Raw genomic sequence first — 26,262 nt, 5'->3', positions numbered from 1 at the left:
TTCAAAGCAGGATGTGCATGGCTCCATATATCCACTACTTCGAACTGTGACTCCTGAAACTATGTATCAAAGGCAGCTGTTTAAAAGACCTGGATTAGAAGTGATTTCTGTTACATTGTTTCAAAAGTCAAAATCAGAAGAAAGTGCAAAGAACAGAAAATGATAATCAAATACTTTTTTTCAGTTACATTTACCAATAGTCAATAGTGAATAATTGAAAAATGTTTAGAATTACTTTTTTTTTTTTACAAAAACAGGTTTTTGTTGGTTGTCTCTTTTGACCCCATAGTATTTGGGACAGCTGCTGTCAGGGATTATCAACAACTGTTTTGCCATAGTAATGTAAGGGCTGAGCATAATAAAGTTAAATAAAGAGTTAAGCTTGACAATGTATGGTATTTGACCAGCTAACCTGTGGGGGCAAACGGATGTATACCATATGAGGGGCCATCTTTCTATTGTTCTGCTTGTTTGGGTCAGAAGGAGGACCTTCTTTTCCTCATCTGCTGCTGTACCATACACTGACTGACATGATGGGATTGGCTGATTACATTTCCAAACCAGCCTGATCAACAAACTTGATATCCATAGTACAAATATATTGTTTGGGATTATCGGTTATAAAATATTGTTTTGATTTTAATTGTACACTGAAAATAAAAAGTCTACAGCCTGCAAAATGGCAGAATGTATTTCACCTTTATTGCAAAATTATCTATACAAACAAATCAGAATCTGTTTATTGGAAAAAAAAGAAATCCTTTAAAACCATGGTTGCATTAGTGCAATTAAAGCACCTTTTTGATTTTATTACAGCACTCAGTCTTTTTAGGTAAGAGCGTCAGTTTGGCACATCTGGACTTTGCAGTTTTTACCCACACCTTCTTGCAAAAGTTTTCCAGATCTGTCAAATTAAGAGGGTATCTTCATGCTGCAGACGTTTAATCAGATTAAGGTCTGGACTCTGGCTTGTTGGTCATTCCAGAACATTGATCGTCCTTTGAAGCCATTGCTTTGTTGATTTAGATGTATGCTATGGGTTGTTGTCATGCTAAGGGCTCTGGCACACGGGGGAGATTAGTCGCCCGCGACAAAACTCCCTGTTCGCGGGCGACTAATCTCCCCGAGTTGCCATGACCCGCCATCCCGCCGGCAAACATGTAAGTCGCCGGCGGGATGGCACACGCGGCGGCGCGATTTCCCTAAATCGCCGGAAAAGACTCTCGAGTCTTTTTCGCCAAATCGGGAAATCGCGCTGCCGCGTGTGCCATCCCGCCAGCGACTTACATGTTCGCCGGCGGGATGGCGGGTCATGGCAACTCTGGGAGATTAGTCGCCCGCGTGTGCCAGAGCCCTAAAAGTTGAAGTTTATCTTCCTAGCAGATGCTTGAATTTTTTGTGACAAAATAAGTTGATACTTAGAGCTATTTATGATTTAATTAATGTTGACTAAAGTACCAGTTCCAGTTTATGAAAAACAGCCCCAAAGCATAGTGCTTCATCCACCAAGCTTCACTTATGGGTATGGTGTTCTTGTGATAAGCTGCTGTGTTATTTTTGCGCCAAACATACCTTTTGGAATTATGGGCAAATAGTTCAACCTTGGTCTCATCAGACCATAATAAACTTTTTCACATGGTTGTGGGAGACTAGGTATACTTTTTGCAAAGTTTAGCCAGAGTAAAGGCTTTCATTTTGCTACCCTACCCCACAGCCCAGACATGAAGAATATGTTGTTGCATGTAGAAAACAATCTGTACTTGCCAAAAAATGGTTCTGTAGATCTCTTGGTGGCCTTTCTTACCAGTTTTCTCTGTGTCTTCTCATCACTCTTGAAAGGAACATCCTGATCTTAACACAGCCACTGTTGAATCTTATTTTCTCCACCTGTTGATGGCTTTCTTCACCGTGCTTTTTGGAATGTTTAATGATTTGGATACTTTTTTGTACCTCAGTCCTGATTGATACCTTTCAATGATGAGATCCCTTCATGTTTTGAAAGTTCTTTTGTTCTCGTATTCCAAAAGCCATGGTCCACAAGAGGAATAATCCTAGTGGAACATCCAAACTTTATCTGAGCTCAATCAGAGCCACTAGAAGGGCTGTGACATGCGGGGAGATTAGTCACCACGCAACAAATTTCCCTGAATTGCCATCCCACCAGCTAGAATATAAATCGCCCGGTGGGATGGCATACACGGCACACTATTTGCTGAAGTTGCCGTGAGAGGAAATGGCGTATGCCATCCCACTGGCGATTTACATTCTAGCCGGTGAGATGGCTTTTCGGAGAGATTAGTCGTCCGCGACAAGGAAGATTTGTTCCGTGGCAACTAATCTCCCCATGTGTCACAGCCCTAATTGGTATCTGGTGTGTACTAACTACTATTAGAGATGAGACAGAATGTGACTGGTTGATTCTGAATGCAGCCACATCCTTGATTATTAAAGAGTGCACAGTATTGCAACCAGGTTTTTAAATGATTTTTGTCATGGTATAAGGCTGATTAGTAAATCAATTATATTCTTATTACAAGCCAGCCCAGAAACTAGTGCTAATTTGCTTTAAAATTTTAATATAAGCCCTATGGCATCAGCTTTTATGACATGTGAACCTCATTTTCTGCTTGATGATTTGCACTGAACCCTAAGCTTAGCTGTAAACTTTTCAAAGAAGTTGGAAGAAACTCAACACCAGGCCATAAGTTCAACCTTTTGAAGCCAGTGCCTCAGGCATCAGAATTTAAAGGGGTTGTTCACCTTCAGCTTAACTTTTAGCATAATGTAGAGAGTGCTATTGTGAGAATTTGCAATTGATTTCCATTTTTTTGTGGTTTTTGAGTTACTTAGTTTTATTTTCAGCAGCTCTCCAGTTTGGAATTTCAGCAGATTTGGTTGCTAGGGTCCAAAATTAGCAACCAGGCACTGATTTAAATGAGTGGCTGGAATACAAACGGGGAAGGGCTCTAATATAAAAATGAGTAATAAAAAGTAGCAATGACAATAAAATTGTAGCCTTATAGAGCATTTGTCTTTTGGATGTTGGGGTCAGTGACCCCCATTTGAAAGCTGTAGGGCAGGGGGCTCATACTCAATTTACCTGGGGGCCGCAGGAGGCAAAGTCAGGATGAGGCTGGGCCGCATAAGGGATTTCACAAAAAATTGGCTTTCAAGGGATAATGCAAGGTACGGCGGGCGGGAGCTGCTGATTGCGGAAATGACGTTATGCCATCTTAACAGTTTTTATGGGAAGACGTTCTGTGTGCACAATTAGCTGCTAAGGAGCTAATTATGCACACAGAACGTCTTCCCATAATAACTGTTAAGATGGCATAACGTCATTTCCACAATCAGCAGCTCCCGCCCGCCGTGCCTTGCATTATCCCTTGAATCGCAATAAAAATCGCGATCCATTCATTGCTTTGGAGAAGGCGTTGGTGCGGGCCACAAAATACTGTACCGAGGGCCGCAAATGGCCCGCGGGCCGCGAGTTTGAGACCCCTGCTGTAGGGAGTCGGGAGAAGAAAGCAAATTGAAAAGTTGCTTAGAATTAGCCACACTATGGCATACTAGAAGTTAACCAAGTGGTGAACCACACTTTTAAGGGCAATGACAAACTGGGCACTTTGTTGCCCGTGTGAAATTGCAGGCAACTAAATGCAAGCTTTAGGGATGAGTGAATTGTTTCGCCAGGCTTCGCTGTGAAAATCCGTATTTTGCCATTGGCATTTTTTTTCCATGAAATTGTTGCAAAAATGATCTGCAATAAAAATTTGCCAAGTGAGCAAAAGGTTGCATCAAAAAAAAGGTTGCGGTAGCCACATATTGCATATTTTTCAGCAGTTTTGCAAATCTTTCAGCAACGCGAAATGGGACAGATTTGCTCATCAGTAGTAAGCTAGAAATATCTGCAGAACTAACATTTAAACCACTTATGCTCTAAAGTGCCTGTTGATGAATTTTCAAGAGATCACAATTACATACTCTTGGCGATTAAGGCGTTTTTTTTTTTACCTACCTCTCCATTCTCTCCACTCGAACAGTTTTTTTTGTATAATGAAAGCAAATGTAATTCTAAGCACCAATATTCAAGCATTAATTGCAATTGGTTTTTAATATTATTTTTAAATGTAATTGCTATCGGTTGCCATCAGCAGGAGATTGTTATACCGAGACAAGTTAAATTGTGAGCCAGTCGTGGGCCCTGCCATGCAGTGCTAAGTCACTTAAAATTACATTAAAGCTTAAAGTGGATCAGTCACCCAGGCATAAAAAGCTGTATAATATAAGCCCATTTCAAAACTCATTTTTTTATTAACACATCCATACCCATTATAAAAGCATTTAAAAATCCCAAATGTCAATCATATATTGCCTGCCCCGCCTCTATGCCTTCGGCATAGAGGTGGGGCTGGCAGTTACTTTCATTTTCAATTTAGAACTTTTTAGATATTGCTGCACTCCTCACATTTCCCCCACCCTCCTCACAATTTAATTGTGTAACCAATGCATGGGCATCAGGGCCCCCCATACTGGCACATAAATAAGATTTTGGCAGGATACAATGCTTGCCTTAATAAGTGTCCACAAAATGGCACCTGCCTGCTTGCTGCAACTGTGAATTCCAAGACTGACGAAAATATGATTATACTAATTTATATGGTATAAATTAAGTTTATTTTGCTTGACAAACACAAGTGAAAACAATCTGGAATTATTTCTTAGGGTGACAGGTCCCCTTTAAGTAGAAACTTTAATGACTTAACTGTAACTTTTTTGAAGATGTATTTATCAGCTTTAACCCTATTTAATTTATAGGTGCTATTTCTCTGAATTATTCTTATTGGTACAAGAATATATTCTTTTTCTCATTCTTTACTCTGTTGCAGTCCCTAAATCTACCTTACAGCTATCTCCATCTCAAGGGAACATCCTAACCTTCAAACACAACACAGTTAGAATCAGAACCTAATTATGTCTGTCAATGTACTCACTGAAATGTGTTAGAAATAGTGTACTGACTGTTTTTGAATAAATTAGAAGTCTATGACTGGTATTAAATCACTTGGGCCTTGTGTCTGTTGTGAAACCGTGACTTGCCTTTAAAGGAACAGTAACATCAAAAAATGTATATATTTTAAAGAAATTTGCCTCAGAAACTTTACTAGAGTTTATATAAACCCTGCTGTGTGGCCATGGGGGCAGCCATTCAAAAGAAGAAAAGGCACAGGTTATATAGCAGCTAACAGATAAACCCTGTAGAATACATTGGTGTCTTATCTGTTATCTGCTATGTAACCTGTGCCTTTTCTCCTTTTTTCCAGCTTGAATGGCTGCCCCCATGGCTACATAGCAGCGTATATATATAAACTATAGTAGTGTTCCTGAAGCAAACACACCAGTTTTACCATTGCAGGGCAACAGTATGTTATATTTAAATTACTTTAAAACACTTTAATTTTTTGGTGTTACTGTTCCTTTAAACTTTAATATCAAGGACAATGCACAGCACTGTGACAGTGGAAGGTAGGTGTAGGCTTGACATTTAGGGCAAACTCCACTGACCACCAATAATATGATAGACATATTAGCAATTTAATAAAGAAAAATTCCAACTGGACAAGTTAAGGGTTGTATACACCAATTAGTATATATGACCCAGGTGCACAAACCTCAAGAAACCTTCAGCGCCTAGGAAAATTTTAAACCAAAATGAGAAAGAAGGCTGCCACTAGGGAAAACTGGACCAAAACAAAAAAGTGGTGCAGTTAAAACACATTTGTTTTATTTAAAGAAAAAACATCTCAAACATATACAGCCTGATGCGTTTCGTGCCAAAGGGCACTTAATCATACACTTATTAGCATGTTACTGTTTATATGAAACACTTATGGAGAAACATGGCTGTTTATATTGCAATTTATTTACTGAATTATATGAGCTATCGCTTGCCTACATTTTAGCCATAAAATGACTAACTATTGGGCCCCACAGTACTGGGCAGTTGCAGGGTTTGTTCTCTCACCTCTTTAGTTACACCCCGCTTTTCGGTAAAATGATCGGTGAATTTGTTTAATAGTAGCTGGTGTTGTAAAAAAAAAAAACAAATCCATCACAATTAACCCAGTTACCAACCTGCTAGCTGATTGTTTATGTAGTGAATACAGGAGGCATGGATAACAATTTTGGTGCTATGCACTTATGTCTAAGGGGTGGGTGGACCCAGACAAGTAATTTAAATGGGGCCCCAGCGTTTCTGATTGTGGCTCTAATTGCTATTAAAGAGTGCAGCCAGCTGATTAATGGACATGTAAACCCCAAAAATAAATTTTTGCCCAATAAAACAAAACTTACTTCTAAGCAACTTTTCAATATACATTCATTTCATATTTGTAATGGTTTTTGAGTTATTTGTATATATAATTACTATTAAAAGCAGTGTCTGCCTGTCCTTTCTATTCTCTGCCCTGGTGGCTCTGGTATTCGAAACCATGTAACACAAGCAGCAGACTGACAGACCTAACTTGCTGGAAGAGCCTGGCACTTGCAACATTGTTTAAAAAGTAACAACCAGGAGTTCATTAAAAGAGATACTGACACCAGAAATTAACACTTTTTTACATCTAGCATAACATTGTCCTTGCATGCTATTTATAATTTTACCTTAAAAGTATTTGTCCAATGTTTGTACATTGCCTGTCTGATCCCCCATGTTCCTCTATGAGGGGGCGGCCATATTTGTGCAACAGCAGTTTGTTAGCATTAGAAGCTATAACTGACAGGCTGAGAAGGGACAGTCAGGTTGGCAAAACAGTCAGGTTTAGCAACTTCAAGTAACAATTACTTATAATAGCAATAGTTTTTTGGTGTCAGTATCACTTTAAATGCTGCTTTCTATAGCTATTACATTTACAAATAACTATTAAAGCACTAATAATTTTTAATAAATTGATATTGGAAAGTTGCTTTGATTTATATTTTCTTTTATTAGGCAAAAAAAAAAAATTTGGGGGGTTGACATGTCTTTTAAGGGCAAGGACACATGATGCAAATCATTCACTTTTCTGTGCAGGCAGACAAAAGTGGATCCGATGCCTTCCTCTTTTTTGGATTTTAGGATTGTTTACCCAGAATGCTTAGGACCTTTCTAAGTAGGTGATCTTTCAGTAATTTGGATTACAATACATTAAAGGAAATGTAACACTACATTTTTTTAAGTAAAAAAGCTATTCTACCATGCACCAATAACTGCCCTATCCTGCAAACCACTTAGTATTTTGAATGCTTTAATAGAAAATACCTGCTAAAACTTGGCTTCCTGTCAATTGAAGTAGGGCGATATGGCGAAGGAAGGAGCTGCATCCACTATGCGAAGATCGATTGGTCGAGCCTAGACTGACTCCTTCCTATACATAAGAAAGGCTAGACTCGATCAATCGATCGTCGCATAGTGGATGCTGCTCCTTCCTGGTATTTTCTATTAAAGCATTCAAAATACTAAGTGGTTTGCAGGATAGGGCAGTTATTGGTGCAGGGTAGAATAGCTTTTTTACTTAAAACATTTTAGTGTCACTTTTCCTTTAAAGGAAAACTATACCCCCAGAATGAACACTTAACCAAAAGATGGTTTATATTATGTTAAGTGACCTATTATATATTCCAGTTTGGCGAGATTCTTTATCTCAGTAAATATTGCCTTTTTTCATCCTTTTCCTTGATCCACCATTTAGTGATGGGCTTGGTGCTCCCTCAGAGATCACATGACCACAAATAATGCAGCTCTAACTGTAACAGGAATTAGTGTGGAAGCAAAAGACAGAACTTGTTCATTCACTGGCTAATGTGACCTAGCATGTATGTGTGCCATGGCTTGTTTGTGTGCACTGTGAATCCTATGATCCCAGGAGACAGCCCATAATTCTTAAAATGGCAAATTTCTATTTAGGATTACCCAATAGCACATACTACTAAAAAAGTATATTTTTATGAAAATTATTTATTTATATGAAGCAGGGTTTTACATATAAGCTTGTTTATGTAATATATTTTTATAGAGACCTACACTGTTTGAGATATAGTTTTCCTTTTAAGCCTGCTAAAAATAATTTAAATATTAAATAAACCCAGTAGGATTGTTTTCACACCAACATAGGTCTATACAACTGTTCCCTTCAGTTACAATACACTGTTTTATCATTATTTTTTAAAACTGATTTCCTTTTTATCTGTAATAATTAGCTTAAAATTGACTCTATGGAAGATGGTCTTCTGCAATTTGCAGCCTTCTGAGTAAGGAGGTTCCAGATAAGGGATCCCATACCTGTATATGCATATATAGTTGCCTGACTCATGCCAATGATGCGTGAGGTGACAGGCTGGAAGGTCGCATTGCCTAGGACACGGGTCGGCAACCCGCGGCTCCAGAGCCGCATGCGGCTCGTTTTGGCCTTAGGTGCGGCTCCGGTGCAGCGAGCAGCGCCTGAAAAGCCACTGAAAGACTAGTGACTAGTCTTTCAGTGGCTTTTCAGGCGCTGCTCGCCGCGGAGGATGATGTGTGTGCTGCCGCTGGCCGGCAGCCTATCAGAGAGGCCGCCGGACCGCGATGACGTCATCGCGCCGCCAGACGCGGTTTATGTATTAAAGGTTGCAGACCCCTGGCCTAGGAAGTACAAAACTGCAAGCAGTTTGCACATCCCAGGTAATGCATTGGACCTTCCCGTGAGCGGTTCAAGATCCTCTGCCACAAGGGCATAAAGATCCAGAATTGCTGCACGGTTCAGCCGATACATCCTCTGCACATCATTATCAGACAGCTCCTCCAGAAGATACTGATGTCTTCTGAAAATGCGGGGCTGTCTGATCCTAGCAGGGACCTGCACTTCCTGGTGCATATCCTGAACCGCAGGTTCAGGCTCTGCCACATCCCCTTCCACATCCTGCTGGGGCCCCCTCCTCCTCTGCAGCAACACAATTGTTGCTGAGATTATAATCTCTGCAGCTACAACCAAAAAATCAGCCATAGGCTAAAATGGTGACCCTACTATGATGAAAACAATAGCTTGAAGTGACATCACTTCCTTTTCTTCAAGCTATTGTTTTGCTTAATAGGTTGGTTAAAAACGGCGTTATTAATTTAATGTATATAAAACGCGATCATTACGCCCATTGAAATGAACAGACTCGGACAATTACGGCGTAAAATATGCGTACGTACGCCGCTGGCGTACACGGGTAAATGAGATCGCCGTGCTATTTTCCGCGATGGCGAATCACGGCGGGAAAAGACGCGGTGGAAGTACGGCGGAATTAATGGCGTAAGATTTGGTGTACGCCGCGTTTTACACCGAAAAAACGGCGTAAATCATTTTACGCGCTTTAATAAATATGCCCCTTAGATACGTAATCATGTAACTGCATTACTGTTAATTTTTTTTAATAAGGAAAATTAATATTATAATCAATATATAACTGTAACTGTGAATAATCCTCTATTATGGTGCCTTTTATCATAGTTAGTGTAACTGAAAAAAACACATTCAATTGGTAGTTTACCTTTTCAAAATGTACTGTTTTTAGGTAGTACATGACAAATAATGTCTTTTTTAGTAGCTTTTAATAAACAGTTTTTTATTTCTCTGACTTTCTACAGTGCACTTACATGGGCAGCTGCGTCTTTGTCTACATTGTTCATGACTTGATGCTTTGCAGTTTCAGTGATGCCAATTACTCTGTGTATGTTGCTAGAGTTTGTCTAGCAATATATTTTCAAAAAAGAAGTCTAAATTTTTTTACATACAGAACATTTGTGTTTATAAGTGTTTATTAGGACTAAAAGAATAAGAGCAGAATTGTTTCAAGAAAAAAAAAAAGATTTTAAAAGCAATTGATAGACTCTGTATGTTTGAGTGATTTATTTCTGTGCCATGTAGGCCATGTAAATTTTTGAACAAACAAGGAGGAAGGCAACCAAGACACTAGCTACAGGCTTTTGAATGTCACTAGCTGGAATGTCTCTCTGGCAATTGGTACCACAAGGATTCTGGATTTAAAAACCAGTTGTATACACTTGCATATTTTCCATATACTTATCCAGTCAGGTGGTTTGTTACATGCAATAGAATCACAACAAACTTGCTGAAGCAATTCTAGCAATGTTCCACAGGTCTGCCTGACATGCCTGCCCTCAATCCATGCTTTTCTCTATGCTGTGCAATGGTATTTATTTTTTCTCCTTAGCAGGAGAAAGTGCTATTGCTTTCTGCTGCCTTGCAATGCTGGGGCGCAATGTTTGATTCTAATCTGGACACTTCTCTGTCATGAGTGTCATTGTGTTTATATTTAATTGGCTTCTGACAAAATTGACCCTAATGTGTGTGAATTTCAGTGGGTACCTTAGATTGTAATTCAGGAAATAATGTGAATGATCAACAGTATCTGGTAAGGCTAATGGCACATTTTTTTTTTCTCTTTAGAGTGTGCACGTTGACGGGTGGATAACATTCTTGTCAGTTCTGCTGACCATAGTGCAGTAAGGAGCGGATTGACTTTTTGTCTGCCATTTTTATGCTGATGGAGAACACGCTGCATGTGCTGTGTGGCTGTGTCATCACTATAGAAATAAAAGCTAATAAAAATAATTCATGATAAATATTTTTTCAAAAAGAATAGTTTAAATTAAGATAGTTTTCCAAGCAGGCCCAGGCAGGGATATAAAATAGGCCCTTGGCCTTTTAAGTACACAGAGGCCCAAACTACATAGTGATTGTCTACTGTCGAAGGCTTGAGTAGGGTACCAGATGTATGTTTAGTGCTTACTTTTTTTTAAAACAAGTCCTGCTTTCTTTTCACAAGGCAGAAATAGTGGAAAATGTAAAAAGTTTATAGTGGACTTTTAAAGTTATGTACATCATAATCAAGGTTTAAAAATGTTAAGACTCTTGATCAAGCATGATGATGTGTGGAGTTATGCAGGTCATACATAGATTAACAGTGTCTGCCAAATCAGTGGCCTCACCAATTGATATTTGGAAAAAGGTCAGGTAACTTTTGGAAGTTAATTTGAAGTCCCGTTGGCCAGTGACTGCATTGAGCTTTTGGTGTGGTCTTTTCCCAACAATTCTTATTAGGCACTATTGTGATCTGATCTTTAGTGTGGGGCCAAATTATTCTGTCAGTCAGGTTTGGTTAAACACCTGGTTGGTCAAACTGCAGATATGTTCGCTTGTATGGAATGTTTTAAGATGGCCATTAACAGGCCTACTGGGTGCGCTCTTCTTATTGGTTTGGTAGTTCAAGCAAAGAGCGCAAACTATTGGAACAGCAGGAAGTGGAGAGTATCTTCTGCTGTCGATGCACTAGAAACTGGCTGATGTGTATTGGCATGCTGAATTGTCTAACCTGCCCAAATCCCAAACAGACTGATATCCACAGCGCAGGGATGTTGTTTAGGATTGACAGACCATTATTCAGGCCAAACTTGGGCCAAAAAAGCAGAAAATATAGTATCATTATTTCTGCCCCTGCACATATAGCTTACAGAAACAACACAGCTCTTATAGATGTCTGCCAAAACAGATTGTCTTAATCTGTTTATTGCAGCTGTTGGCTTTTCATGCTTTGAAAGTGCTGCACGGTTTCAGACCTGCATCAGGTTTTTCTTTTTTTTGCATTTCAAAAGTAAGACGGGGGTGCAAAGCCACTGTATGAGACCATGACCTAATTTTTCTGCAGATTATTGCAACATTACATATAGTTTTATTTAGATTAAATAACGAAGGCTAATTTTATTAAAGTACTCCCAAAAATGGTGCGCCATAGATTTTATTGGATTCACAGACTTCTGTGGAAATACCCAAGCAATAAGTAGGTAATGCTATTAAGGCTTTATGCTAAGCATAGTATAATATATCTTTATACTTCTAGAGCTAAAATGTTACGAGAGTAATGTTATTAGAAGTGTTTTAATTGAAATAGTTTAACAAGCTATTTAAGTTAACAAAGTGCATATCATAAGCAAATTCATCAGTATAGCTGTTAAAGATAGTCATCTGGCTAATGGCATGACTGGTCCTGTTACAGCATGTTAAACCCATTATAGGATGCAGGAATTTTTCTTGTGGGAATCCAGGGACCCAATGAAAATGAATAGTTGCCCTGGTGCCTCTAATATGGTATCATGATCTATTTAGATTTCTCTCTGTACGATCATCATTTTTTATGTGTAACCCTAACTAATGATTTGTCAAAAAAAAAGCCCATGCTGACTGATCACCCCACATGCAGGGCATATATAAGCATCATAGAGATTGTGATGCACACAGTTCCAAGTTAGCCTTTGGGTAAGGGTACATGAAGTGTAGATTAGCTTCTCTCAGCCCTGATCAGAGAAGCTGCCGTATTCTTCTCCGTGTGCCTGCACTGAAAACTACAGTAGCCGCCTTAGTGCAGGCACACGCAGCAGAGCAAAGGTCTGCCTGTAAAACACAGGTGTTTTCAGACAGACCTATGCACAGCTCTGCTGCATGTGCATATTCATTCAGTGCAGGCACACGGAGCAGCGTAGGGAAGCAGATCCACTTTTCTCAGTCTGACGGAAAACCGCTGGGCTGAAAGAGACACTCCATGTGCCCTTGTCCTAAGAAATGACTGACTAATCAGCTTTGTGCTAAGTTGAGAGCCATAGTTGACAAAAATAAGTTTGTTCTTTGTATAATTTGCATGTGAACTGAGCCACAAAAATTTAATCCAAAGCATTGGTCCTGATAAGTAAGCATCGCTTGTTTGAAATATATGACTACTTGATTTTTTTCATGACACTTTTTAAAAGGTTTAAACATTTACAGTTTGCTCTTTGTTTTTTCATAGGTGTCCATATCAGCAAGTGTGTTGCAGTGAGAACACAATACATACTTTACCAAGTGAACAAAATGCTGATAATACAGTGAGTGAAGGCGAGACTGCTAAGCAAAATGTAAGCCTTTTGCATAATGTGAGGTTTGAAGTTACTAACATTTTTTAAATATGACAGGACCAGTAACTCCAAATTATATAGTGAATATAAGAAATATATATATATATATATATATATATATTATACAGGTATAGGACCCGTTATCCAGAATGCTCGGGACCAAGGGTATTCCGGATAAGGGGTCTTTCCGTAATTTGGATCTTCATACCTTAAGTCTACTAAAAAATCAATAAAACATTAATTAAATCCAATAGGATTGTTTTGCATCCAATAAGGATTAATTATATCTTAGTTGGGATCAAATACAAGGTACAGTTTTATTATTACAGAGAAAAAGGAAATCAATTTTAAAAATCCTAATTATTTGATTATAATGGAGTCTATGGGAGACAGGCTTTCCGTAATTCGGAGCTTTCTGGATAATGGGTTTCCGGATAAGGGGTCCGATACCTGTATGTATCCTGGGGAGTTCCAGGCCTTAGGCCTCATGCTTTTATATAGGTCATGGAACTCAGAGGTAAACAAATATACAAATAAAGAAAAGAAGCAAATTTTAAATCAGGAATGTTAAATTAAACTCAGTATAACAAACAAAATCGCTACTAATGCTAAATTAATTGTTTCAGTTCATACCAAGTTAAAGGAGCGACCCAGGTGTATACACCCTGGGTCTAGTGCATAAGGTCAGAAAATGCAGCAAAGTGGTATTAGCTTGGATCAATGAAGACTCACAGTGTTCCAAAAGTGGTCTGGGTACTTGGAGCCCCGAACCCGTAAGCTTAAGGGAGATAAACCATATCAATTGAAGACTCCAAGAAACGCCGAACAACTAGGATATCCACTTTAAAAAATGACTTTATTCATACATTAAAAACATCACACCTTTATTATTTTATGTATTTATATATAATGTACTGATACACTGAAGTGGTAAAAATGTGTTCGCTTCAGAAACTATGAGGGTATCTTTTTAAGTTGAAATAAGGAAACAAGGCACAGGTTTACAGACCAGATAATAGTTGTATAGAATACAATGTGTTTAGTTCTTTGCATTGTAATATAATAATACTGTAATTTGTGGACACAATGTAATACAATCATGTTTAATTCAGTAGTGTGCACAGGTAGAGTAGTTTGATTCAGGATGTTTTTAAGTTCCGTTGTTTCCTTTGCACTTTGAAGGATGAAATGGATCAGCTGAAAACCCTTGAACTGAAGGAAACAGTTGTAGCTGAAAATCAAGTAATGGAAGATATTGTAGAAGACTGTGCAAAAGATGAAAAGGTAAACATTTCATTTTAAGAATTTCTGCGACATTTTAAAGACCTTTTGATGTAACCTTTTAAATATGTCTAAATTAACTAACTTATTAGTTGTATAAGTAAAACAGAAAAAAAAAATTCTTTAGTAGAAATTAGTATTGCTGATTTTTTGGTTTTTTATATTATGCTATTGTTGTCCCCTAATGAATTGATCTTGTTGCTCTAGGTTGAAAATCCAATACAAGTTCAGACTATTCCAGTGGTGGACACAGACTCTAAAGACCTTGAAGAGGGAACTTTGAATCTGGCGACTGGCACAGAAAACATTTCTAGTTCATCTACCTCAATTCCTTCTGTTCCTCAGTCAGAGTAAGTCTGCATTATACTAAAACAAGTAATTTGTCAATTTGTCACACATTACAATTAAGTATTGATTACTTTTCCTGAAAAATACTCCACAAGTAAAATGTATGTATACATGTGTGAATCTTGCAAAAGGTGAGGTTATGCATCTCGTGACAAAGGTTGTAGACTGAAAACCAAAAATTTGGAATAATGTGTTGATATATTGTGGAATAAAAGGATTAAGTGAACGGAGTGCACACTTTCTTGCTATTGTGTATGTATGTGTATTTTTAGAAATATACATACTTACATACAGTTATTGGCTTGGGCAAACTCTCACTTGGTCAGTTGCAAAGGTGCAAATAGTATAGTTATCCAGGGCTTATCAAGCACAAGTTGTTTTATTAGATCAACATTTGAGTCCTCACCTGGGACCTACAATATGCCTAGATACTTATACTTTGATACATTTGGTATAGCCCCATTTCTTATAAATGATTTTAATACACTGTGTAACCTGCTGGTGCTATTTAAATAAATGGTACTCGCACGTAGAGATGTAGACAATTGATTGGCGCAATAAGTCATCATTACACCCAATAACTTTGATGGATAAGGAAATGTCTGCCGTAACATTATTGCTGACATCAGAAATGCTAATGAGTGTGCTCATTGTGTCATCATTACATCTAGGTGGTCAGAATGCTTAGGGGCATATTTATTATGCTGTGTAAAAAATGGCGAGAAAATTCGCCACACATCGCCAGGCTTCGCTGTGTAAAAATGGCGTAATTGTTTTACGCGTTTTTTCTTCCACCGGAACTTATGGAAAATAACGGCGTAATATCCGGCGTTCAGATGCCGATGTTTTCCATTTATTTTACACAGCTTTTTACTCCGTTTTTTCAGCGAATTAGTTTTTCACAACATAATAAATACTCCCCTTAGTGTGCTGTAGCCTCTTAAGGTGGTCATACACGCTTACAACGATGATATTTCCCACGCCCATTGGTCATAGGAAAGTTTGTTTATCCACTCTACTAACGTTTAGAGCTGAATCGTCGGTTATCCAGGTGAAAACAAAATAATTATTTACTCCTATCTGCCGAATCGGCATTAACATTACAATGATTGGGCACCTTTAAAGGCCCCCCATCAAAATCTTTGGTCCTGTCTGATCAACGAGGTGACCGATAACCAAGGCTTTTACCGATATTGGTTGCCTCATCTTCCACTGTACACACACCGATTATCACACAAAACAAATTTTTGTATGATAATATTGGTGTGTGTATGGCCACCTCTAGGCATATTATGTATATTTACACAAAATATAGAGTAATTGTCACCAATAAGTAACAGCAAAACAAATTAAGCATGTACAGTAATATAGTAGTTTGGGATAAGATGCATACACTATAGTTGCCTTGTGTTCTTGTTTTTCAGTTTCAATGTAGCATGTTTTATATTCGGTTAGTAAGAGTAATGAAAACAGTTTCCTTATTTTTTCTCGATTTGAGAAGAAACACACGTTTTCTGAAATCTTGGATAGCAAGTAAAAGCTGGTGAGATCCTTAGAAATCAGTGGAAATTGTCTTAAACAGTTTGATTTATTTGCAGCCTCATTGAAAGTGAAAAGGAACAATGCTATTGTTGGCTTACAAGTTTTCTGCAAAAAAACATTTCTTCTTAATGAATCTAGCATTCGAGAAAAAAAAAAAAACTGTGTGCATTTTGTCAGTGGGTTGGCTGATAAGATTAACAAATTTCAACAACTTTTGATAAATCTGCACCTTAGCTTTGGCAAGCCCTCAATGGAAACCAGGGAGATAGAACTTACCTGTGGTAAAATACAGGTGCAGAGAACTTCTATACTTCCACATTTTTCAATAAAGTTTGCTAGTATAACTGCGATGATTGCATATTTATAATATCTTTTGCTATAAACAAGCCCTAAGGCAGAGTTTTCCAGACTTTTTTTTTGCTTAAGCCCCAATTTTTAAACCAGCATTTTCCATTGCCCACCCTTATCATGAAACAGGTAACATTATGATATCAGCAAATCAGAGTTCCGAAATATCTGTGACAGCAAATAAGTATTAACCTATAAAGCTTACCCTAATTTACTTTTCAAGCTGGGCTTTCAAGGACAGTCTAAGGGACAAAATGCGCAGTCTTTCAAAATTTCTCCTCATAGAAAAGGCTCTTGGCTTTTTTTTAAAGATGATCATCCTATTATTCAGCTTTTAGTCCATGTTTGTAAGTCTGTATAATTTCTCTACAGTGTTCTCTATGGTTGCAGGCACTGTTTCCAAGTCATACTACTACACATGTCCACTGCTGACTTATCTGAACCACTGTACTATATTTTTGTGTGGCTGATCCCTATAAGCCTTGCTGCAGCTGTGAAGTTAATGGGACACCCCTCTTGCATAGCCTGGCAAACTAGGAAGGCGTTTATTACAGACTGAATATGTTTTATTCTATTAATCTTGCCCCTGTTAATTTTCTACATTGTAGTTATCCAGGGGAGTCATGTAAATCTGTGGGAATCATCTATGTTTAATTTCTAAAAATGTTGTTGGTTTCTGGGAACCTGAGCCACACCAATGTATTCATATTTTTAATTATCTTGATTCCAAGAGCCTAAAATATATGAGAAGATAACACTCCATTATTCTTAGATATGTGCCATGTATTTTGATTTCACTTTCATATAAAGAGATTTTTTGTGCACTGAACGTTGCCTATATTTATATGTCTAATGGTGAAACATGCAATTACATAAACCGCTTTTGTTATGGCATAAACATAAATATTCACTGCAGAATATTAGATAATGTAGTCACAAAGTGTTTATCATTATATACTTCAAAAGTTTTTTTTTTCCTTTTTAAATATTTAATTATTAGTTAATTGATGTTGATTATTTGTCTTGCTTATTATAAAGATTACCCCATTTCTTCTATGCTGTAAGTCGCAATGCAGAGCAGCTACTTGGACCTCTCATACCAAATCTTTGGGCAGGGCAGTGAGGAAATGGACCAAAAGTGTGTATACAGATGGATGTTTTACACTGTGGTGTATGAAAGACAACTGCCAGTGGCTGAAAACAACCTATAAAGATGGATAGAAAGCTGCAGGGTTTAAATATCACCAGTCTAACTGTGATCATTTTCTACATTTGCTTCAGATACATGTTTTAATGCTGTTGCAAACCCTTACTTTAAGAGACAGTATACCCTAAATACATATTTGATAAAAATGAGCACAATTAAGAGAACCTTTTTGCCATTATAAAGCGGTGTTTCCTTCCTTTTTTAAAATAGGACAATTAGCCCCTTTAAACAAACTTTTTCCTTATCTACGCAGCTGCCTTTGAGAAGCTCATTATTAGGGGCTTCTCGGTGGACTGGTAATTTATTAGTTTGTTGGGATCAGGCTAAAATGAAACTTGCTCCATATTCTTGTTTAATACAAGAAATAACTGAAATTATATATATTTCTTTTTTTAATACAATAGGCAAAAATAAAAAAAAAGCCCTATTCATTCAGCTCATGTTGAAAAGGTGTGTATACTGTCCCTTTAAGTTGTGGTAAAGACCATGTTTCCAAACACTGGTAGGCACGCATTAAAACACAGGGTGAACACAGGCTAACACACCTATCTGTTTTGCCTACACTGTTTTTTTGCTAATGCTTATCAATATGATCTAGATTTTCTCCTGTCTCCTTATTAAGGTAAACTAGAGGGAAAGTTGAAACCGTAATAAATGTATATAGATGTGTGCCTTTTCTGCAGTGGAGCTATTTGTAAAAGCACCTTTATTATTTTTGTGGAGTACAGTAGCTTGGCCGGGGCTTTGTAAAAGCAAGAATTATGTCTGCAGATATCTAAACTTATAACTAATATTTAAAATTCCATTTATATACCTTCTGTATCTTCCGTACATATAAGAATGCAAAATGTTTCCCCATTTCCCCAATTCTCAATATTTTTATGAAGCCCAACAAATAGCATGGACTTAAGGTGAAAATTCTAGCAATAAATAAAGCTTACTTCAATGTTGCATTGCTTTCATGTAGGGCAGGGTGAAACTGGCAGTATGGAAAAATTATGTTAAATTTGAATGTCTAAGAATTAGTTGACATTTGCTAAGCCACCGGCCAGAAAGAGGAATTGGAATATTAAGATAACTTTGTTTAGAATGCTCACTCTTTTTAACTAATTTAAAGTACCATACCAATTACAGGTATAGGACCCATTATCCAGAATGCTCGGGACCAAGGGTATTCCGGATAAGGGGTCTTTCCATAATTTGGATCTCCATACTTAAAGTCAACTAAAAAATCAATAAAACATTAATTAAATCCAATAGGATTGTTTTACATCTAATAAGCATTATTTATATCTTAGTTGGGATCAATTACAAGTTTCTGTTTTATTACTACAGAGAAAAAAGGAATCAGTTTTAAAATTCTGAATTATTTCATTAAAATGGAGTCTATGGGAGGTGGGCTTTCTGTAATTCTGAGCTTTCTGGATAAGGGGTCCCATACCTGTACAAGGCATAGTGTTAGTATTACAAGGGAAAAGCTTATTAGTCATTGAAGACATTTGTTTACCGAGGTTACAAAATAGGAAATTATTTAGGAGATTTCTAGATAACCAGTTTCCATACTTTAGAGCCTATACCTTAACACTTACAGGGGCAGTATATGAATCTAATGAATAGGACTTGGCCCCGAGATACATTTTGCTTATTGTTTTAAACACAAAATATTTGTTTTTTCATTTATGGACCTAAACAGGGAACTAAAGCTACTCCATGTTTGGTCCTTGCAACATAATTAGATACTAGATCTTGAATAGTCCCCACTTGTAATGGTTGTCTTGCTCTGGGTAGCTTTATTTAGTTATTTATATGAAGTCTCTTTGGTTTCCATTCAGGTGCACTTAAAGTTTGCTAGCAATTCATAAAACTAACCTTACAAAAGGTAGATTAGTGTTTTTGTCCAACATGGTATTTTGTCACTGCAGCTAAACCTAAGCTGCCATGTTGCAGAAATGTCAGAAATTGTTTCTGCTGTCTTTCTGTCAATGGGAATTGGGGCATATAAGGCACACTGGTATGTTTTTAGATGATTATTGGAATTGAGTGGTATGTTGTGCAATTCCCATTGGCCTAATCAGGAAGCAATTAAATAACTCCCAATCTTGTCCCTAGGAAAGAATGGGGCACAAAACTGCTCTTATGCTTCACCAGTCTTACATAGCATTATGCCATTCATAAAACAAGAACTGAAAGAAGAAATTTAGTTCAAATTTAACTAAAACAATTCTATATTTAAAAAAAAAAAAAAAAAATGTAAAACTAATTGTGTGATCTCTATTTTAAAACATTCAGTTGACACTTTCACCTCAAAGATCCATGCCCATGGGAGTAGGGTTTGCGTAATGGTAGTTTGTGTTGTTCTAATGTCTATCTTTAGACTCTTTCCGTGACAGTTTTATTATTTTTTTTTTGCACAACCTTACAGAGGGATCAGTAATGGGATAACATATTTTCCAACAGATTGAAAAAACTGTTATCCACCTGTGCTGCTGACTGGTTCACTCTGTGCTGCTGTAAGATTATGTTGAAAAGTGCTTTAAAGAAGCAACATCATCGCTATAGCCTAGAGCCCTGGCCCACGGTAGCTAATTGTATAGATGTTTTTACAGCAATACAGAAAACCTAATTGTAGTTTCTGCAACCCAATCCACATAGAATATGTATCTGGTCTGATTCCTTTCTTGAAACACGTCAAAGGTAAAAAGCATGTTGTTTCTTTTCCTTCAGTGCTGTAGAAAATTCCAGTGGCGCTCTCCCTGTAGCCAGCTTTAGTGAAGCTGGGCAGTCAGAATCTGACTGTGACATTGGGGGGGCAGTAGAGGTTGACCCTATGAGTGAACCATCCTTTATCAAACCACCAGTAAGGTGAGTATTGAAGTAGGCTGAACTTGCATAAAGCAAACAGCTTTCAAACGAGTGAAAAAGGTAACTTGTCATAAGCTCCTTTAACCATGCAGCATCCAACAGCTCATACGCTCTTCTCGCTTCTTGTGTTGCATTTATAAATGTGCATATTGTGTACGCATGAAGTATAAAACGTCAAAGGTGCAAAAGGAAAGCCTTCAAAATGATGGTCTGTCTGTCAGACATTTTGTAGTTCCCTTTGTTTCTGTCTCAAAGTGTAAAACATTTTAGCACACAAAGCATTATGAGGAATGTAAACTCTATATTGTGCATAACTTCTCCCTGTATTCAAACTAGATAGGAGGTCTAGCAACCATCTTGGGCATTTTCAGTTGCACCGTTGGCACCATCTGTAATTTCAATGCAAAGTAATATCTCATTCCAGGAAGTATGATACAAATTCTAAAAATGATATCTTAAAGACAGCATGTATCCATTGTAGTTTGATTGCTTTGGGGTTTTAATTTATTTTTCTTTATACTGCATCTATGGATTTTGCATCTTCCAGTGCTTGCCCACAAGAAAATGCATGGATAGCAATAAAAAGAATGTTTTGTATTTTTCTTTTTTTTTGCCTTTTTTTATATTTCTTCTCAGACTTGTGGGTCATCATACTGAAAACATCTCCGTTCAGCACAGTGAAAGAAAAGCAACATCACAAGAACAGGAGGAAATGGTGTCCAAATCTCCAGAAGCTGAACAGGAAAAGCCAAAGTTACCTCTCAGTTCCTCAGAGCATACAGAAAAAAAGGTAGCTATTTAAACATTAATTGCCAGCTATATCTGGCATTAGGAAATGATGATCTAATATTGCACATAGTTGTGTCACTTCAAAAGTACTTTCTGCAACAATGTGTGACCTTCAGCTTGTGTAGAAGTGACAGTGAGGGCATAATATACCTTGGGGGAAAGCGAAGTAAGATCTACAACTAAAGCATGGAGCTCACTACCTCCATAAGCAGCAGCCATTCACTGCTTGCCTTAAGGTGGCCACACACGTGGCGATCCGCGATCCGCCACTAACCGTTCAGGGCTGAAACTGCAGATAAGGAGGTAGAAACAATAGGATTTCTACCTCCTTCTGCCAATTCAGCCCTGACGGCAGATTTTGTTCAGGCACCTTCTATGGCGCCCGATCAAAAACTTTTGACCGGGCCAATCGGCGAATTGACCGATATCAGCAGCCTCCTGCGATACCGGTCGACTTGCCGACTTGCCATAAACGCACCGAATATCGTACGAAACGAGGTTTCATACGATATTATCGTGCGTGTATGGCCAGCTTTAGACTCAAACAGGGACCCTAAAAGTTTTTCCATATAGGAATACAAGGACACTACAAGCATATTTGCAAGTGAAAATGCCATAGTCCATTTTATTATCGCCACATATATTGTATTTTTTACATTTAATTTCATTGGTGCTAGTAGAGGGGGGGTCAGCTTTTGAAAACAGCGGAACCTCCGTTTTAAATACCCTGATTTAAAGGTTTTCCCACATTTTACATGGTGTTTCTGTGGTCCCGCCAGTATGTAATACATAATGCGTTTCCATAATTTTACTTTTTCCTGTATTTTACACAATTTTTCTGGTCCCCTGAAAAACATAAAAAGGTGGTTCTACTGTAGTTAAAATGTGGAGAAACAATTGGTTACACATGCAAGTTTGGAGGCCTCATAGATCACATTAGGCATTTTTGTTGTTGCAGAAAATGGATCAAAAAGAAGCAACAGGAGTTGACTTAGTAGCTCCTGGAGGTACAAAGGACATTCCAACATTTGATGAATGGAAAAAACAAGTTATGGAAGTTGAAAAAGAAAAAAGTAAGTAACACTTCAAAATAAAAAAACAGTAAATGTATATTGTTGGCACTGTATGCAAGCAGTTTATTATATATATTTTTTTTTTTGTTACCAAAGTACCATTAGGGTCTTTCAGAGTTTATATATTAAAAGCAATACCACTGCAGACACTTCATTTTACAGTGGAATTTGTAATGGTTTTACTAGAGAAAATGTTTATTTGCAACAGAACTGCTGTGTCAGCAGTAGAAAAGTGGAAGGAGTGGAAAAAATGTAAACTTACTTTTTCCCAGTTCCAGCAAAGATTAAATATCTTTACATAGCCAACTAGTTCTCCTTACTGACAGATATGTTGCTCTTTAAATGATACACGTCATGTTGTTCAGGAGCCAGTACAGAAATATATTAGCAATTTTTGACATGGTATTAATTGCTAATTAATTAATAATCCATTACATATTTTTGTACAGGCTTTTGGATGGGTCGTCATGTTGTTAGATGTCCTTTGCTTGACCTATTTCCTTCTAACTTTACTTTGGTATTAACAAAAGCCATTTCTGGAATTAAGTGAGAGTCAAGTGATCATTCCAGAGGGCCTCTTAGAGGGCAATCAAATGCTTTTGAAGGTTGTGCACTAAGAAATCATAGACAAGTGTTATGCTTTATCACATGGGTGTCAGCACATTTAGAGAATGCTTCAAATATAAAGAGCTTTAGCTAAAAAACTGTTCTTTTTCTAGGCCAGTCAATGCACCCTTCATCAAATGGAGGACAGCATACTGTGAAGGTCCAAAAAAACCGAAACAATTATGCTTCAGTGGAATGTGGCGCAAAAATACTTTCTGCCAACCCTGAGGCCAAGGTAATATAAACATGCATTAGTATTAATGAAAAAAAAATTATTTTAATATATGATAAATCTTGTCCATATCCAAGGAATTATGGTCTAGGGCAATTATGGGCTCTTTACCATGGCATTTTTCTTTGTAGCTCAAAGGGGCCCCTGATTGCCCTTTATTACCACCTCCCTCCAATATGTGTGCCTGCCCTTTTTAAGGTAGTTGTCAGAGAGGGTCATTTCAAGCTACTGGAAATAAAACCAGGCAAAACTCCTGAAATCAACCCATGCCATTTAATTATTGTCATGGTTCAGAAGTGAGCGTGTAAGTCAACAAAGTGATATTTTGGTATTTCCCTTCTCATTGCTATATAATGTCCAAGTTATCCTGCTAAACTCTTTAAAGTGTTTTATAAAACATTACATACAAATTGGTAAACTTTAATTTTGTCCATGTTTCATATATATAATAATGCATATTAGATTTTAAAAACAATCTAAATTATTCTATTGCCAGAATAATCTGTGTGAGTTGATGTAATACAGGGGAATATCCCCCTATACTAAATAACCAAAAGTGTCATTACAATTTAAAACCTCATCCAAAAAAATATGGATATTATTATGGTTATCCCTTTGTTGCTAGAGAGAGCTTAAACATTACTTTTCAAGAATTGATAGAGCATTGTTGTTGGCATCTGCTTCCATTCAGGCACAATAGTGTTACTGATGTTGGGCACTCAGGCCTGGCTCACAGTTGGTTTTTCAGTTTATCTGACATGTTTATTTTGGATAAGGTCACAACATTTTGCAGGCTTATAAAGTTCTTTCAATTCAATCTCTGCCAGAAGAGAAGAGTTTTGAATAAGAAGGTTCCCAATAGAGTACTTTCCATTTGAGAACATAATTATATATGAATGTATGATAGTTGGTCACTTTTTGTAGAGGCTAAGCCTCCATAAATCTTCATTATTCTCAACCTGAGCAAACAATTCTGTGTGAACCCTAAATATGCTGAAACAGGAAAGGATCTTTCCCAAACTTTTGATACAGGAAGTATGGATTGGTCCAGAATGCCATTTTATTCTTTAGCACAGTTGTATGCCTTCTTTGGAACCATGGTCCATAGCCAAAGCTGTTTGAAAATAACACCCCATTATTCCTATCCATCAAACCTTACAGTCATGTTAGGAATTCAGACAGGTAATTTTCTCCTGGCACCTGCCAAACTTATACTTTAATTAGACAATGAGATGGTGAATTACAATTCATAACTTCAGAGAACACTTTTCCAGTGGTGGCAGGTATCCGGCTGTTTACAACTTTAAGCATTTATTTTCTCAAGACTGACTCTATTCTGTGATTTGTTTCAGAGCACATCTGCAATACTAATAGAAAACATGGACCTGTACATGTTAAATCCATGTAGCACAAAAATTTGGTAAGTTATATTAACTGACAGCTCTTTAATCCAAAAATGATTGCTCACTTTCTATTTTAAAATATGTACGCTATTGTGAAGAAGTTATATTTAGTTCCCCTGGAAATTAATAGGTATGAGGGTTTTACTTAGTCGAATACATCATTCATTTTGCAAATGCCATACCACATGTCTATCTAGAATGTACATATAATGTCATCCTTGTAAACAGAAGACCTAAACTGCACTGCGTATTCTTGGTGTGGCCCTAAAAATGCTTTGCAAAGAAAAAGAATTATCCATTCTTCTGCCATAATCGCCAATCTTTAAAGGAGCATTTCAGTGTAAAATGGATAGACTGCGCGAAATAAAAAAATATTTCTAATATAGTTAGTTAAGCACAAATGTAACCTTTAAAGGCTGGAGCAGGTACATGTCTAACATAGTAGCCAGAACTCTACTTCCTGTTTTAAACACACCCCCCAATCTAGCAGCCAATGAAGAGATGGCATTGCTGGTTCCCAAGAAACTCAGCTCTAGCTGTCTGCTTCAATTTTTTTTTTCCTGAGCTCAGCTCAAACAAAGCAGAACTTTTATTAGACAGTTCTGTGTGTGTTTTTTTGTTTGCAGATTTAAAAGTATCTGATGGCCACCGGTTGAAAGCTGCTATTTGCTTTAGGAAAATGTGATCGTGCTAGCAAATGGAGGGGATATATGCAGTACAAATGTTGCCATTTAGGTGGGGGAGACGTGACTAACTGATATACATTGTAGGCAAATGTAGGCTTTGCAGTTTCTCTCTGCAGGTCTTGTGCAATACCAGAAAAACAGACTACTCATCACAGTTTAAGCGTATTTTCATTGTTTTCTTTCACTTATATAATGTATTTACTTCAGTCATAGAGAACAGTGGATGAACCCACTAAATCATCCAAATCTAGTTGTACATAACTAACTTTACAGGCAGTTTGGATGATTTCAACCATATTGTCCCACCATCTGGACATGTATGGCAAGTTGGGTGGCAATTTCAGCAGATAATGCTGTGACCCTGGTGGATGAAGAATTATCTGTCCTGACAGAAAATTTACTTGGGTTGGCAGAAAAGAAGTGAAGAGGAGCCAGAGCTCATGTGTGAACTGAAGGAACAATAGCAAAAGTGGCCATGCTCATGTATGCAATGTTGAAAATTGAGTGTTAGGGTGCATTACAGTGGGCAGAGATGTCTTGCTGAGTAAGAATGCTGCAGAATGTTTTAGGCAGTTTGTTTTTGCCCAGCTGATATGTTTATTTGCCTCTTATGTCCTTCATTTTCTATCATTACAGTATTTCAGGATTTTATGCAATTTTGTACCTTAATGAAAATGTAAAAGCTTTTTATGAAATGCTTATCTGCTTCTGATCCTAACCTAATATTCCCTGTGCCATCTCCAATTCTGCACTTGTTTTGCTACCCTCATATATCGGTAACTTGGCTTTATTATACTATCCTTTTAATACTCTGTTAGTGCATATTTATGACATTTATTAATGCAATTCAAGCATAAAGAAGTCCAGATCCTATTAATCTACATTCGATAAAGATGCAGACCATGTACCCATTGT

The 26,262-nt window shown here is 37.4% G+C and overlaps 1 protein-coding gene across 6 annotated transcripts in view; it reads left to right on the top strand.

Annotated features, from left to right (window-relative positions):
• Nucleotides 1-26,262, top strand: part of suco (SUN domain containing ossification factor) — a 50,980-nt gene that overhangs the window by 1,520 nt on the left and 23,198 nt on the right. For 4 of the 6 annotated variants that reach the window (XM_004913732.4, XM_012962461.3, XM_002934151.5 and 1 more), the window contains exons 2-9: nucleotides 12,865-12,970; nucleotides 14,153-14,254; nucleotides 14,459-14,601; nucleotides 20,421-20,558; nucleotides 21,195-21,348; nucleotides 22,306-22,420; nucleotides 23,140-23,261; nucleotides 24,611-24,678. In XM_004913732.4, the coding sequence (XP_004913789.2) occupies nucleotides 12,865-12,970; nucleotides 14,153-14,254; nucleotides 14,459-14,601; nucleotides 20,421-20,558; nucleotides 21,195-21,348; nucleotides 22,306-22,420; nucleotides 23,140-23,261; nucleotides 24,611-24,678 (948 nt within the window). Of the gene's footprint in view, nucleotides 1-12,864; nucleotides 12,971-14,152; nucleotides 14,255-14,458; nucleotides 14,602-20,420; nucleotides 20,559-21,194; nucleotides 21,349-22,303; nucleotides 22,421-23,139; nucleotides 23,262-24,610; nucleotides 24,679-26,262 lie in introns of those variants that run through there. The other 2 variants (XM_012962462.3, XM_031901006.1) reach the window with 2 other exon arrangements.

This window comes from Xenopus tropicalis, chromosome 4 (genome assembly GCF_000004195.4).
Source record: "Xenopus tropicalis strain Nigerian chromosome 4, UCB_Xtro_10.0, whole genome shotgun sequence".
Classification (NCBI taxonomy): Eukaryota; Metazoa; Chordata; class Amphibia; order Anura; family Pipidae; genus Xenopus; species Xenopus tropicalis.
Note: the sequence above shows the minus strand (reverse complement) of the source record. Positions and strands in the feature narration are given on the sequence as shown.